At 42.9% G+C, this 14,082-nt stretch overlaps 1 protein-coding gene across 5 annotated transcripts in view; it reads right to left on the reverse strand.

Moving 5' to 3' along the window:
* Window positions 1-746: 746 nt before the first annotated feature.
* Hr38 (Hormone receptor-like in 38) overlaps window positions 747-14,082 on the reverse strand; it is an 83,554-nt gene continuing 70,218 nt past the window's right edge. For 3 of the 5 annotated variants that reach the window (XM_076774368.1, XM_076774365.1, XM_076774369.1), the window contains exons 3-8: window positions 11,961-12,202; window positions 10,519-11,043; window positions 8,650-8,977; window positions 7,584-7,892; window positions 7,032-7,266; window positions 747-5,554 (exon numbers count right to left, since the gene is read on the reverse strand). In XM_076774368.1, the coding sequence (XP_076630483.1) occupies window positions 5,298-5,554; window positions 7,032-7,266; window positions 7,584-7,892; window positions 8,650-8,977; window positions 10,519-11,043; window positions 11,961-12,202 (1,896 nt within the window). In that variant the 3' untranslated portion in view covers window positions 747-5,297. The remainder of the gene's footprint in view (window positions 5,555-7,031; window positions 7,267-7,583; window positions 7,893-8,649; window positions 8,978-10,518; window positions 11,044-11,960; window positions 12,203-14,082) is intronic. The other 2 variants (XR_013080396.1, XM_076774366.1) reach the window with 2 other exon arrangements.

A 14,082-nucleotide genomic window follows, 5' to 3' on the forward strand; every position in this document is an offset into this window, starting at 1 on the left:
GCACGCCGCCATGCGAATCGCACTCGCGCGCTCCGTTTCGCACGCGACGATTGTTAATGGAGCTTCATTATTCCGAAGAATATGAAAATCTGTCTTTTAAAATGTATGTCGAGCATTACAAGTTTCTAGTATACATTTAATTTACTTTTTACTAGGTTAACTACGTTTTAACTAGGAACTTTGTGAAATTAATAGAGACAAATACGTTGCAATGCTTTTCAACACATCACTTTAAATATTTTACTTGAAACAATTATACTAATTACAATATTTATGGTGTACGATGTTAATATGGTTTAAGAATGCAATGAATAAGATTTCATTTAATTGTTTCATTTAAAATTTTTACAAATAACGAATATATATCAGTAAAACCAATAACTACAAGATGCACGCGAGCAACGAGTAATACAAGGACGCCTCTGCGTAATGATGTCCGTTTCACGACTGCTTCTTTGACTCTTTTGACTGTATTTTGTGCGGAATAAATTTAAAAAGAAAATTTCAATCGATCACAATATGTGCTAAGGTTGTAATACCAGCACTTAGAAGTCTTCGGGTACTGGAACTGGTATTGAGCACCAGGTGTTCGTTATGTTAAGTCCCAGGACCCTTGGCGACCGTTAGATTCCCTCGGGACTATTGACACTGGTTCATATACCTGTTCCGTTGTATACAAGCTAAAGGAGGGTTACAATGTCGAGAAAACACGCCGGGATACCGAAACGGAATAGAAAATTAAACCGTCGGTTATTTTAATAGATTTAATGAAACGATATACAGAATACATTTGCTTTCGTAATGCATCGCAACGCATCGTCCGCGTGCCTTACCATCTATATCACATGTCAATTTTTTTATTTATAAAATATAATGGTCATAATGTTTTCTCTCACGTCATGCCTTTGAACTGCTTTCTTGTTCGCATATCGAAAGTATGTATATACGTATGTATGTATATGTATATACATGCACATATATATATACACATATATATTTCTTCATTTATTTATATTTATATTAAACGTTATATTTATATATTTATATATGTATATATATTATTTTTTATTATATTATATTATTCAAGCGAGAGGGAACTGTGTGTGTGTGGTTCGGCACAGAATCACAGCGAATCAGGCCGCGGAAAGAATGTTTTTCGTGAATGTGCGCGCGTGTAAACAACTTTAATAGAATATTTTACAATATTAAGAAACGTGTAACATTGCTGAATATCGACGGTCGTAGGTGTGAAAAGGCCGGTGATCGGAAAACTTCCCTTGCAAGTTTCTTTTTATTGTCGTCGCCGATTATGATTGCAAGGAGAATGATCGGTACGATCATCGGCGAGCTAACGGTCGATTTCGATTTGCACCTCCTTTTCAATTGTACGGCCGTCAATACGTCGACAAATCGATCGACATTTTTCTTTTTCTATCCACATCATTCCCTTTATCAGTTATCTTCTTCGTCTTTTGTTCTCTCGCGTTCCGGATCCCTTCGTAGATTATGGATGTTCGGATTATTGCATCGATCGATATATTTTGAAAGAAGAGTGCTCGCGTGCGTTCATTCTACGAATGTTTCCCGCGTGATTGACGACCGTCAGAGTTTTAGCCAGCACTGACACACACACGTTGTATAGAAATTTATGAATTTACTTTCAACGGTGCAACGTCTACCACTTCCGGCGTGCGGATGTGTATGTATGCGTGTGCCTGTAATCGTGCATTTTTATTATTACGCTGTATCCGCAGATATTCGTACGGCGGAACATGGATCGATCGTTGTAGAAATGTCCGTACGAAGACGAGAATCCGACGCTCCGGGTCCTTTTTCGTCCATTACATTGGACAATTTTGTGAACGTTCGATCGGGTCGGAGGATAATCATTGGCAATGGCGAATTTCTGACCCCTTGACGCGTTCGATAACGCTTCCCTGATCAGTGGACGGAGAGGGAACGAGATCCGATCTCGAGCTCGCTTCGAGAAGTCGAATGCGATCAGGTGTGCGACGGTCGATCGATGAAAAATGATTTATTAACAGAAGAAGAAAAAAAAATCTTCGTAAAAAAAAAAAATGGAATCATCCGTTGATTGAACATTTATTGTTACATCGAAGGAAGAGGATAGTACACCTAACGGAATTGGCCGTTTGTTCGTTACAGCGTTGACAGTTAATTGGTAACAAAAAAAAAAAAAAAAAACATTCGGACGATCTCGTTCTTCGATCGTGATATTTCTACGCTCCGAACGATCCGAGATTTCCTTTCGCTCTATCTGTCCTGTCTGTCTCTGAAACCCCGTCTCGCTTTGTCTTTTTCTTTTCTCGTCTATTTAATTACCCCCTTCCCGTTCGGGAAGGCGCGCGCGCGCGAATTATACATGCTTGCAGCGTCGTAGAAAATAATACATCGTTAATTAGCGTCGGGTCCGGAAAAGATCCGGCGTAATCGATACCGGAACACGTCAATCACGAGTTAATTGTTTCCATTCCAATAGGGGATTAGAAACGGTCGCGACACTTCCTTTAATTTCCTTAAGTAATAGGAACAAAAATACCCCTCCTCTTTGTTCGCAGCGCGGTCAAGTACCAACGAATTTCACGAATCCGTTGCGCACCCGTTAATCGCAATTAGCCTAATAGCACCGTTTAACTTGACGAATTACCGCTGTCCCTGAATCTGATCCGGACTCGATTCGCTCTCTTATGGACGCGGTGGAATCGATCGGTCTGTCTCATAATTTTACCGAACTTTTTCTGACTAATTAAAAATTAATCGTTAGAGATTTTCTTGGGACCGTTCGTTTCCGCCGCGACGTATCTAATTTCGATCGAACGGGGAAACCCGTTTCGAATTCTTGTACCTTGCTTTCGTGCCGGGCATTTTGTTCGTTTTTTCTTTTCACAAACGTGGCCTGTGTCGACGAAGCTCATTCGCGCGGAGAAAACTATCCGTCGACTCGTTTACGAGCGTCGAAAAATAAAATTTCTTCGTATCGTCGTCTACGTAGAGATCGCGCATGGAAACGGAGAATTGTTGCTACGCGATAAACAGCACCGAACGAACAGTACAAAAAAAAAAGAAATAAAATAGATCGATCTTTCAGAGGAACCATGTGTTTTGCGCAGAGATCGAGGTAGAACGGCGCCAGATTCGAGGAACCAACGAATCCCGGATGGATCCGTTTGATCTCGATCCGGGCGACGTTCGCAGCGAAGCGTCGAACATTTGCGGATATACACGGCATTAGAGTAACGTATACACACGTAATTATTTAATACCTATTGTACACATACATGTATTTTAACGTGTTTCTGCATTTCTCTTTACAACAACTTCCTCCGTCCGATTAGGTGCACGCTAAGTTAACGCTGTGGTGCTCTCGATTATTCTCGTATAACGCTGTATCGGTTGAATCGGTTTATCGGGGCTGTAGTTTTATGGGTCTACAAGTAACATACACGCAAAAGAGGAAAGTGCCATTGTCGAAGTATCGGATTGGCCGTGGCTGGAGACCCGTCCAGTGATCGTGGCCAACTCGACGACTACGAGAACTGACCCGTGGATCCATGGATCGTCCAGTCTCCTCGAGTCTCCCCTGGATACGTGAATACCGGAGAAACTGCAGCGGCGATGAGTGCTTAACGTTGACGGTGATTTCTTACGCATTTAGCGGGGGCGAATGGTAACACAAGGTGGTGGTAAGAAGGTAGCAGATGGTAACAGTGGTATTAGCGGCGATGATCGCCGTAAGATTGTAACGCCTAGCGGTAAGTAAGTAGTAAGTAATAGTAGTAGTAAGTTGTAAGTAATAGTTATAAGTAGTAGTAGCGGCGCGGTATACGTATAAATAGGACTTTCTACGTTAGTTTGATTAAAAATAAATGTCATAACGTAATAGGTAACTTTATGCCGGGCCCGCCGTCGACGGAGCCGCCGCTGATCGACGACGACGACAACCGGGGACGCGACGTGGCGCGAATTTTCGCTTTGTTTTCGTCCCCGTTGCATCGCTCGTCGCGGTCTGCGCGGCAGATCGGCCGAGACCGGGGGCCCCGTTTCATTCTTTCTTTCCCTTAGCTGTCTAAAATCACATTAACGCAAGAGTAGTGGTAAATCGGGGCCGGGTGAATCCCAATCACGCGACTCCGGAAGACGCTCGCGCGTCTACAAAGATGCTAAATCAACGTCGACGGCGGGATGGGAGCGGGACAAAGCACCGATTAGCCTCCAGAGCTTAAGGACACGCGTTTCGTACTCGTAACGGACACCGAGGGCAGGGAACTGAGAGGATTCGACGGTTCTTTAGCATCGTCGCGACGCTTGAGCGCGATCGTAGCCACGTTCTACGTCTAAAAACTGTCAACGCGGAAGAGCGCGACGTTCGAAGAATTCAGAGATCGGCTCTTCCGTCGTTGCTCTGATATGTTGCGAATCGTCAATGCGTTTTTCTTTTTGTTCGCCTCACCGACGGATAAGTACATTTGTTCATCGTCGAGGCCCGGACGCAACAGCGACGAAAGAAACGTTGGTGCTCGACTCGCGGCGGCGTATTGTACAAAGTAGGTAGAAAAGTGATAAAAATTCGTGTATGCTTTTTTTTCTGTTTTTTTTTTCTTGTTTTTTTCTTTCTTTTTTGTGCAGATTTGCAAGAAATATATAGCGTAGCCTTTAGACGAACTCGCCAACGCGGAGGACCGCACCGTCGTTCGTGCGCCCCCGTTTCGTCAGAACGAGCGATTGTCTTTCGTACGAGAGTGGATCTCGCCGTTCGTTTCGTCGCTGTTTCGCGTACCCGTGGACTCGACGATCCATCGAGGATCCGAAGACGACCATTGCTCGCGGGCGTCCGCGATTTCGATAGCAATAATAGTCAATTACATTGTACAATGTTAAAGTAGTAATAGCGATAATAGTAATAGTAACAATAGTAACAGTTGTCCCCCCTTTTATCCACGCATCACGCGAAATCACGCAAAACATTCGCTCGTCCGTAAACGCTTAGGGAATTTTCTCTTAAATTTAACGTCGAAACGCGTACTCCGACGTTCAATCGCACGCACACACACACCGAACGTCCAAATATCCGCGTTCAGGTTCGCGGATCTGGCCCGTGGAACGACGACTCGACACTCGTGATAAACCATGTGAGGATACACGCAACGAAGATAGTAGAAACTACGTGTACGTTTAGAACTAAGGAAACTTAATCGTGTACGCAACCGCACGAATTCTCGAGAGTGAAATTGTCCTACGCGACGACGGCCATTGTTCCTTGGCCCCGGGGAGGCGATTTAGAACGGCAAACTACCGACGAACATCGTTTCGATCAGCGGCGGCGCCGGGACCAGGTCCTCCAGTTTCAGGTAGAAAATACGTTGGAGGCCCTGCACCGACAGGCTCCTCAATTCTGGTAATTTTCCTAACAGCCGGGACAGGTAGTGAGCTTTCCTCTGCGCCTCGGCATTGTAGGTAACGTGATCGCGGAGGGACGAGATGATTTTCATTTGCAGCTGCTCCATGCGATGAGGCTCCTTCAGGCCGTACCTTTCTGCAATTTTAACATGCAACCATGTTCATTATATGCCTGTTGCACTTATGGGATTACAGGTATTTTCATTTATCAATCGTATGATTTAAACTTGTCAATAAATCGTCGATGTTTATTTTAAAGAAATCGGTTAATCTAGTTTTTAATATATCGTGATTTTAACCCTTTGCACTCGTATATTGCCATATAGTCGCCATCCTGCATTTTATTATTATACATATATCTACATTAGTATTTCATCCTTCGTAATAATAATTATTTAAACTATGTTTATCGCATAATTAAATTAGAAATTTATTGCAAGAATCATTTTGTTGCGTTCAGAGTCGTGTATCTTCGGCAGTTTTGCATTTTTTACAAAGAATTTTGGTTCATACGACGCGTAATACTATTATGAACAAAATGTAGTTCAATTTTTTATTCTAGATCAACACCATCGATATATGGAATAACATTTATTATTACATCCAAAGTCGGTAAAACGTAACGAAAAAAAAATATTTGTATCTTGAAATGTTAAAGAACATATGTGGAAAGTGGCGAAAAATTTCATCAAGCCCTTATGATGTAAAAACATTGTCAAATATCACTTCTCGTTTTACCATTTGACATGAGTCTCCACCCTTAATTGTGTGTGTACATATAAAATAAAATAAATAAATAAAAGATTGATAACTTTCTCAAATGTAAGTGTGCAAAGGATGCAACTATCAATTTTTGTTGGCAATTGCAGCAGACTGACAAGGAGAATTTTAACGATATTTTGCAGGCTCGTAGATCGATATGTACCAACAATCATAGCCGGAGTTATAGTTCGATGTATGGATATAGAAATCGGTTAATCTATTTTTTAAAATTCAGTAGGCGCGAGTCGACTTTGTGATTTTAAAATAATTGACTCGAGTTTAATAATTTTTGTTGGCAATTGCAGGAGATTGACAAGGAGAATTTTAACGATATTTTGTAGATCGGTATGTACCAACGATCGTAGCCTATAATCCGATATTTATGCAAGAGAAATAATTACATATCCGTTTATAAAACAGTTTCCAAATTTGTTAATTCCAAGCCGGTCGTCGCGTTGCAATCGGAACGAGTTCGCGACAGGATTTCTATTCCGATTCATTTCCTATCGAACCGACGGATCGATGGTTGCGTGCAATCGAATTTCTGCGGCTCGATAACGCCCGAAAAGGCGCACGCACACGAGACGCGCGAGGAAAATCACGGCGACGTATCGCGTGCGAGCCACGGACGATCGCGGTTTCTTTCGTCGTCGCATCAATAACTAACCGACCAAAGGGTAAATAATTTATCTCGCAGACGGTCACGCGTAATGGGGTACGATCGGAGGAAGACGAAGTACGAAAGCAAATCGAACGGACGATACCGTGCTTATAATTTTAATTAAATCGCAAAACAGTTAAAACGGGAATGGAGTCGTGGTTCTTGGATTAAGTTTCGATCGTAGACTCACCAGTAATGAGGGTGAGAGCGCACAGACAGGCGAAAGCGCTGATGTCCACGTCGAGTACGTGGAGTGCTTTGCAGAATTCGAGGATGCTGTGAAGCCAGTCGCCGAAACTGCGTTGACATTGCTCGAGCGCCAGGACCACGCCGTTGCAAAACGTCAATTTGGTGTCCTCCGGTTTCGTACGATACGCCAACCGCAGAACGAAGAGCTCCAGGCTCGCCGATTGGAAAAGCAACTCCTGCGGGAAGGGCGTATTTGAACGATTCAACGAGAATCGAATTGTATTTAATTTCGATTAAATCTTTCACGATCCTTCTAACGAGGAAATGTTATTCTCACTATCAGCACGAGGTTACGACTAGACAACCGGCCAGTCAGGCCGTCGATTAAACGTGTCGTTGTCTCGTCAAGATTGACCTTTTATAAAATGTACAAGCTATTGATCTGTTTAACGAAAGCTTGTCCGCGTATGTTGTCCGGAGATCGATACGTAATAAACAATACACCGTAGCTCATATTTGCTTGCATAGCGACGCACAGAAATTATTTAATTACCTGGTCCTCCCGCAAGAGATCCGTGAAGCCGGGTATCTTGTCCGCGAAATTTCGAATCACGTCGATGGAGGTGGTGAGAAGATTGTAGAACTGTTGCGTTTTCTCCGCCTCGGTGATCGGTAGATCGCCAGGTCTGGGCTGCCGGTACTGAGAGTAGTCCAGGCTGGCCTGATCGGGCGTGGTGTCCAAGTGTGCGCGCACCAAGGCTGTGATCAAGGATACAGGAGGGCTCGGGGGCGACTCCTGGGGCGATTTCGGCTTCGAGGGTAACCTGCCTCGACGGCCCTTCAAAGAGTCTGTCCTAACCACCTGCGAAACGAACGTCTAATTGTTTTCAACACTGTCGTGGCTTGGACACGATCTAGGAAATACGGAACGAGAAGCGTAGGGTCAGCCTAATATGGAATATTTAATCCAGACCTAACCCATAATGAGTAGACTACGGATTATGCTATATTTTTACTAATAGAATTAATATACAGTCACTTAGAATTGTACACCTAGCGATTTAGTCGATTCTCATTTACAAATCGTAAAATTTACAGTAAATTACTAAAATACAGATACAGGCATAGGGTCAGTTGCTCTAGTATGGAATACTTTTTATAGATAAAAACTTAAATAGTATGAATTCATAGGAAATTTTATGCTCTTTTGACCGGTAACAGTCAAATTTAAAATATAATAACGGTTCAGGAAATATTTACTGTTTTTATCGAGATCCTCATTTTCCATATTAGGCTCATAGTGCTCGTAATACGGAATACTGTACGTGCCCAATATGGAATAGGTCTAACCCAGAGTGCAGTATAGTAATCTATCTTTGAACGATATCTAAAGACCTAAAGGTACGAGATATCTTTGAGATGTGAATGACAGATCATGTGAGAAAAGAATTTCCAGATCACGAATCGAGTCAGGATTCGCCCTTCTGTACATATGAGATTGTTTATCGAACACTGAACGTGTCCGTGTGTTTACTATATTTGTGATACAGCAGGGAGGTAATCCTAGGCTCGGGATACGCGTTATTCGATTTTTATTAAGCGCAAAGTCTGTAACTCACCTCTTTCACCATGCCAACCATGAGGCACTTCTGGAAGCGACAAAATTGGCAACGATTGCGTCGGCGTTTGTCGACGGGGCAAGCTTTCTCGGCGAGGCACACGTACTTTGAGCCCTTCTGCACGGTCCTCTTGAAGAAGCCCTTGCAACCTTCGCACGTGCGTACACCGTAATGTTGACACGCTGCCGTGTCGCCACAGACCGCACACAATTGGCTCGGACTCGGCGGCGCTCGTTCGTTGCTTGCTCCGCTTCCGGACGAAGGAGAGCTCACGGAACTTCCGGTCCCGCTACCGCCACGCGCTTTCAACGACTCTGTGCTGCTACTACTGTTCACAACAGAAACGATCCTTTGGAATTTTTCGCTCTAATCTCGAATAAAATGGGAATTGTACACTTTGCGATTTATCCTACGATGTCATAGGATTGTAATTTTGGTATAGGTGGGAGTCTAACACCTATTACAAACTCAAGCACACTCTCTTACGAAATACTCCAAGCAAACATATCTTTTTTTACATTCTTTGCTTATGTATTTTGTCCTAAATTAAAACAATAATATCGTCTTTCCTTAGAGGGTACATGCAAATGCTGGATGTCCTTCCAGAGGGGTCAGCCGAGTGCAAAGGGTTAATTGTTGAACGAAACTCGTTTCTAGAATTAACTCTAAATGAAATTGTTTAAAGTTGAGTTTCCATTAGTCGAAAAGATACATGTATTTAATTTCTGTCTGGAAACCTGCAAAATTTTATCGAAAGACAGTTGGAGGAACATTGAAAAACGCGTATTATATCTTGGCAAAGGATATTCAAGGAAAGATGCCTGTACGCGCGCGTTTCTGTCGAGACGTTCGATAAAATAATTAATCAAAGACTGGTAAAAAACATCACGATTATTCATATTAGCTAACAATTTATCGCATGGATATAAAATGTTTACATCATTGCAGTACGCGTACGCGTGGAAAAAGTTCCAAGGATTGTAGCGAACTAGCAAAACACTGCGGTAGCTAATTGATTGAATTACACAAACGAGGAAATGGAGATCGCATTTGACGTAAGAACCCATTAGCATGCGACCCGATTAAACTCCGAGTCGCGTCGTCATTGATTACAAGAACGTAGAAAAAAAAATTACATTAACGTAATAAATGGGTCGTAAATAGTTCAATTGAATCGTGGAAACGAGTTTCCTTTTTTATATTGGTTTTCAGCTTGTATAATACTCGGGTGCAACGCAACGAAAATGTGAAACGAAGCGTGTCGAAGCACGGGTTAATTATTTAATGATTTAATGCCCGAAGCTGTTTGAATAACTCCGCGATACCCTCGTCGAGTGACGTCGCCTCCCGTACTCGCCACCAGAGGGCCACGCTCTTGTCTCTCTCGCAAGCGATTGACTGACCACTCTGTTCCTATACAGGGTGTTCGATCACCTTTGGAAAAAATTTTAATGGACGATTCTAGAGATTATTAACGGTTAAAGTTATGCCTGTAGAACGTTAATAGCTTTTTAACAAAGCCTCGATCGACAAATTGGTATTCTTGATTTTCGTCTTATTTTGGCCTCTAAAATCGTCCATTAAAATTCTACCCAGAGATTGTCAAATACCCCGTATATAGGCTCCTCGACTGATTACCCAATATCCCATCGTCTAAGGCTAAAGTCGCAGTAAATGCACATTTGTGCGTGTTCTAATGTTACGTTTGATCTGTTTTGTCAGACAAGAGTGAACATATTCATATTCGTCGAAACGTAGTTCTCGTACGAATCTACTGTAATCTACTGTAATGACAGCCTAAAGTAGGGGCCTGCTAGGAAGCCTTCACTATCTTTTCTCGCTTCCCCCATCAGCAAAGCAGCGACTTACCTCACGGACTCTGACCTCTGCGTAGGCAAAGATGCCCTCCGCGACCGGGACGTCCCGACGACAACGTTGTCGACGTTGGGGCAGAGATCTGTGGGTGCTACCGGGGTGGCACCGCCAGTTATGGTCGGTGGTGGTCCATAGACCATGGGGACGCTGACGGTGGCGCCGTATGGGGAATCCTGTCGATGATTCGACGGAGACGGGACCGCTGTTGTCGGTGTGGGTGCCGTCTCCGTGGCGAAGTAACCCTGATGATGATGATGGTGTTGCGGTTGAGGAGGGGGCGGTTGTTGTTGCTGGTGGGGATGATGGTGATGATGATGGTGCGGCTGCTGCTGCGGTTGTTGCTGGTGATCGTGGTAGGGCATCGTGGGCGAGAACTCGGTGGGATAGTGACCTGTGCCGCAGGGATACACCGAGTTGTCGTAACAGTCCTCGTCCATTTTAATGCCGAGGACCTGGAGTTCCTGTCTGGTGTACCGCGGAGCCGTGTAGGTCTCTTGGAAGCTCGGCAAGGGTGTTGAGCTGCGTCAGACGGGATCAAGATTAAATGTCAATGGACCGTTAACCCCTCGACCCGGTGAAATGAAATGCCAGTCGCGATTTTTATCTGTCTCTACTGTGCCGAAGACGATCGTTTCGAAGGCGAAACGTCTTCGTCGAAGCACACCGCGAGCCGTAAGAATTCGAATCTCGACTCGCAGAAAGACCAAGTCACGAGTCATGTTGAACACCGAGGGAAAAGACGTAATTGTCTTTGGAAACCGATCCTCGGATTATAAATATTGTAGCTCGTTAGAAAGGGTCTCCTATAGCGTAATTTACATCGTTAATAGACCTAAATGGGAACACAATACTGTTTACAGTATCTGCTAAGATATTAACCCTTAAGTGGACTGTTTACTGTGGTAATAATCATTCTCCTTAACCCTTAAGTGGACTCTTAATCTCACCTGAATTATTTTACTTAATGTTGTTTTTTACCAAATTGGTAAGTGAAAATCAACTTAATACATTTACGTACATTAAATCCACCTAAGGGTTAACAGTAAAAGTTTCTTCGTTTTGAATAGTATTTTCCTAATCTAGAACCGACTCTTGGCTAGCTGTCTCTGACGAGTATACTCGTACGTTAAAAGTAGTTACAATTTATTTGAAAACACAATTGCAACTTCCAATTTAGACTGTAAAATACCAACACTCAGCCAACCGGTTAAACATCGATCTTCGAGACGTATGCAAGTGATAATAAATAATATTATGGAAACATTGTGGTGGACTCGATAAGATCCTTTCCCCTGGTGTTCCTAGTATTAGAAACGTGTATTTATTTCGAGAGACATCGATCATACGTCTCTTCAGAGTTGCTCGATGATCGAAAGTTAGACATTCGATTCTACTGGTGATAGACGAAAAGCATGTTGAAAACAATGAATGGATACCTAAGCGAATCCGCTTGAACGTCTTCGGGGAGGGGTGCTGCCGTTGGGGGCTGTTGCGGTGGTTGTTGATGATGCACGGCTTGCTGGGGCTGTGCCGACTCGTCGGCGGTTGGCACTCCTTGCGGATTACCCAGTTGCAGTTCCGGAAACGGGTCCAGTTCCTCTGGCAGGCTTCCCGCATCTGCAGGATCCGTGTACGACGCGCTTAACAAATCCGCTAGAGTGCTACATCCGAAGGGGCTCTGGAATCAGACGTTCACCTCCGATTGAAAACAAGCCGTTGCAAACTATTTCTCAACGTTGTTAACACATCGCAGACGGGCACGTGTAATTTTTAAAAGAAAGAAACACACCATGTATTTTTATTCGATGTTTCAACGATATAGGAGAGTTTAAAAGATTTATAAACCTTTTTAAAGCTCGTTAATCTATTATCTACATTTTACTCGTATCAATCGATCGATGTTCAATTTTTATTTATTTATTCCAACTCCATAGCCGAGCAAACTCACATTTGTAAAAATATTCTAAATTTTCAGCAGCTGGTGCTCTCACTCCCTTCCGTAAGGGAAACAAACCTTTCTGACGCACTTTTTAAACATCTGTTTTCAGATTTATTTTCACACAATAAATAAAACTACAAGCTAAAAGAAATTGTATCTTAACAGCTACTGACTTTCTTCATATTGCCCTTCTCGAAGGGGTGTAGCCAAGATGCAGAACGTTTACGAAAAATCGTAGCTTCGAGCGACCAAGAAACTTAAGGGAGTATTGCTGTCTAGGCTGTCATTTCTTCGGCCTCTTTTTGTGATTTTTTTTTAACGATAAGTAGGTTGTTTTGTAGTGACATTTTGCAGATATATTTATTTGTCTTATTGGTATGTATAGTATTTTTTTCATCAAAAAATATTAAAAATTGCGAGAGTTATAGCTTCTTGTTTAAGAAAACGCATTTAAACTGGCTTACATGATATTTCAAGATCTAGCAAACCGATTGACTTCAAATTTGGAGAGAATATTCAGCAGACACGCCTTTATAGCTGGAACTAGAGATTTAAAAAAATATTGAGTTTTACTATTTTTTTTTGATACGCTAAAGACAAAAGAGCGATTAACAAATAGAAATTCGAAACTTGAAGCGTCGCCATTTCTTTATTTATCAGGATTTTGACTTCTCCCTAGTTCCTGCTATAACTATAACCTTCCTTATGAAGATACTTTAACACCCTCTGTTTCAAATTATCCTGAATCCTGGAAGCCACTGGAGCACCTTTTCCAAAAGAGCCATCAAATAAGAAGTTACAATTCCCACGATTTTTAATATTTTTCCATGAAAAAAATATTGTACATGCTTATAAGATGAATAAATATATCTACAAAGTCTCACTACAAAACAGCCTATCTATCATTAAAAAAAAAATTACAAAAAGGGCCGTGGAATTGACAGTCTAGACAGCAATACCTCTTTAATTTCTCAAAACGACTCCCAACAAAGACATTTTTTAATTTGACCAAGGTAAAGCGAAAACGATAAAGGTGGAATAAAAATATAATTACCAAACTTAGAGACAAATCGCAAAGACGACCTTCGACCCGGCCTCGTGGTTATCCCCCTTAACGGATTTGCTCGATATTTTCTGTGGCATCTTTACGTTTAGGGGTTAAAAAAGTCCCGAGGCGGGCTTGCAGCGAACGAGGCTACTCCACGCACTCGCGACACGTTCGTCGAAACTATTCGGCACCGGAAGTAGGAAAGGAACGCGAGCCGGTCGGACCGTCGCGAAATAAGAAAGCAACTGTTCACTTTTTCCGTTGTTCCGACGAGGTCGAACAGCCCTCGGAGAGCCGTGCGAGCGGCAAATCGAAGTACTCGACTGCAAGGCGGTAACATTGTTCGACCACAATGGCAGCCTGTGTCGAGACATCGATGTACAGTTGAGGTGCGCAGTGAGGACGCCGGAGAGGACTGGCGAAGCGAGCCGGTATCGCGTGTTGTCTATAACTCAACGCTAGACAGCCTCGCTTGAGATTTCTACGTCGAAGCGTCGAACGAAACCGCTTCTCTCAAATCCCTTCTAACGCAACGTCGATACACTCGCCGGTTGTCCCTGAACACAGTCCG

The sequence above is a fragment of the Colletes latitarsis genome, chromosome 10 (assembly GCF_051014445.1).
Source record: "Colletes latitarsis isolate SP2378_abdomen chromosome 10, iyColLati1, whole genome shotgun sequence".
NCBI classification, from domain to species: domain Eukaryota; kingdom Metazoa; phylum Arthropoda; class Insecta; order Hymenoptera; family Colletidae; genus Colletes; species Colletes latitarsis.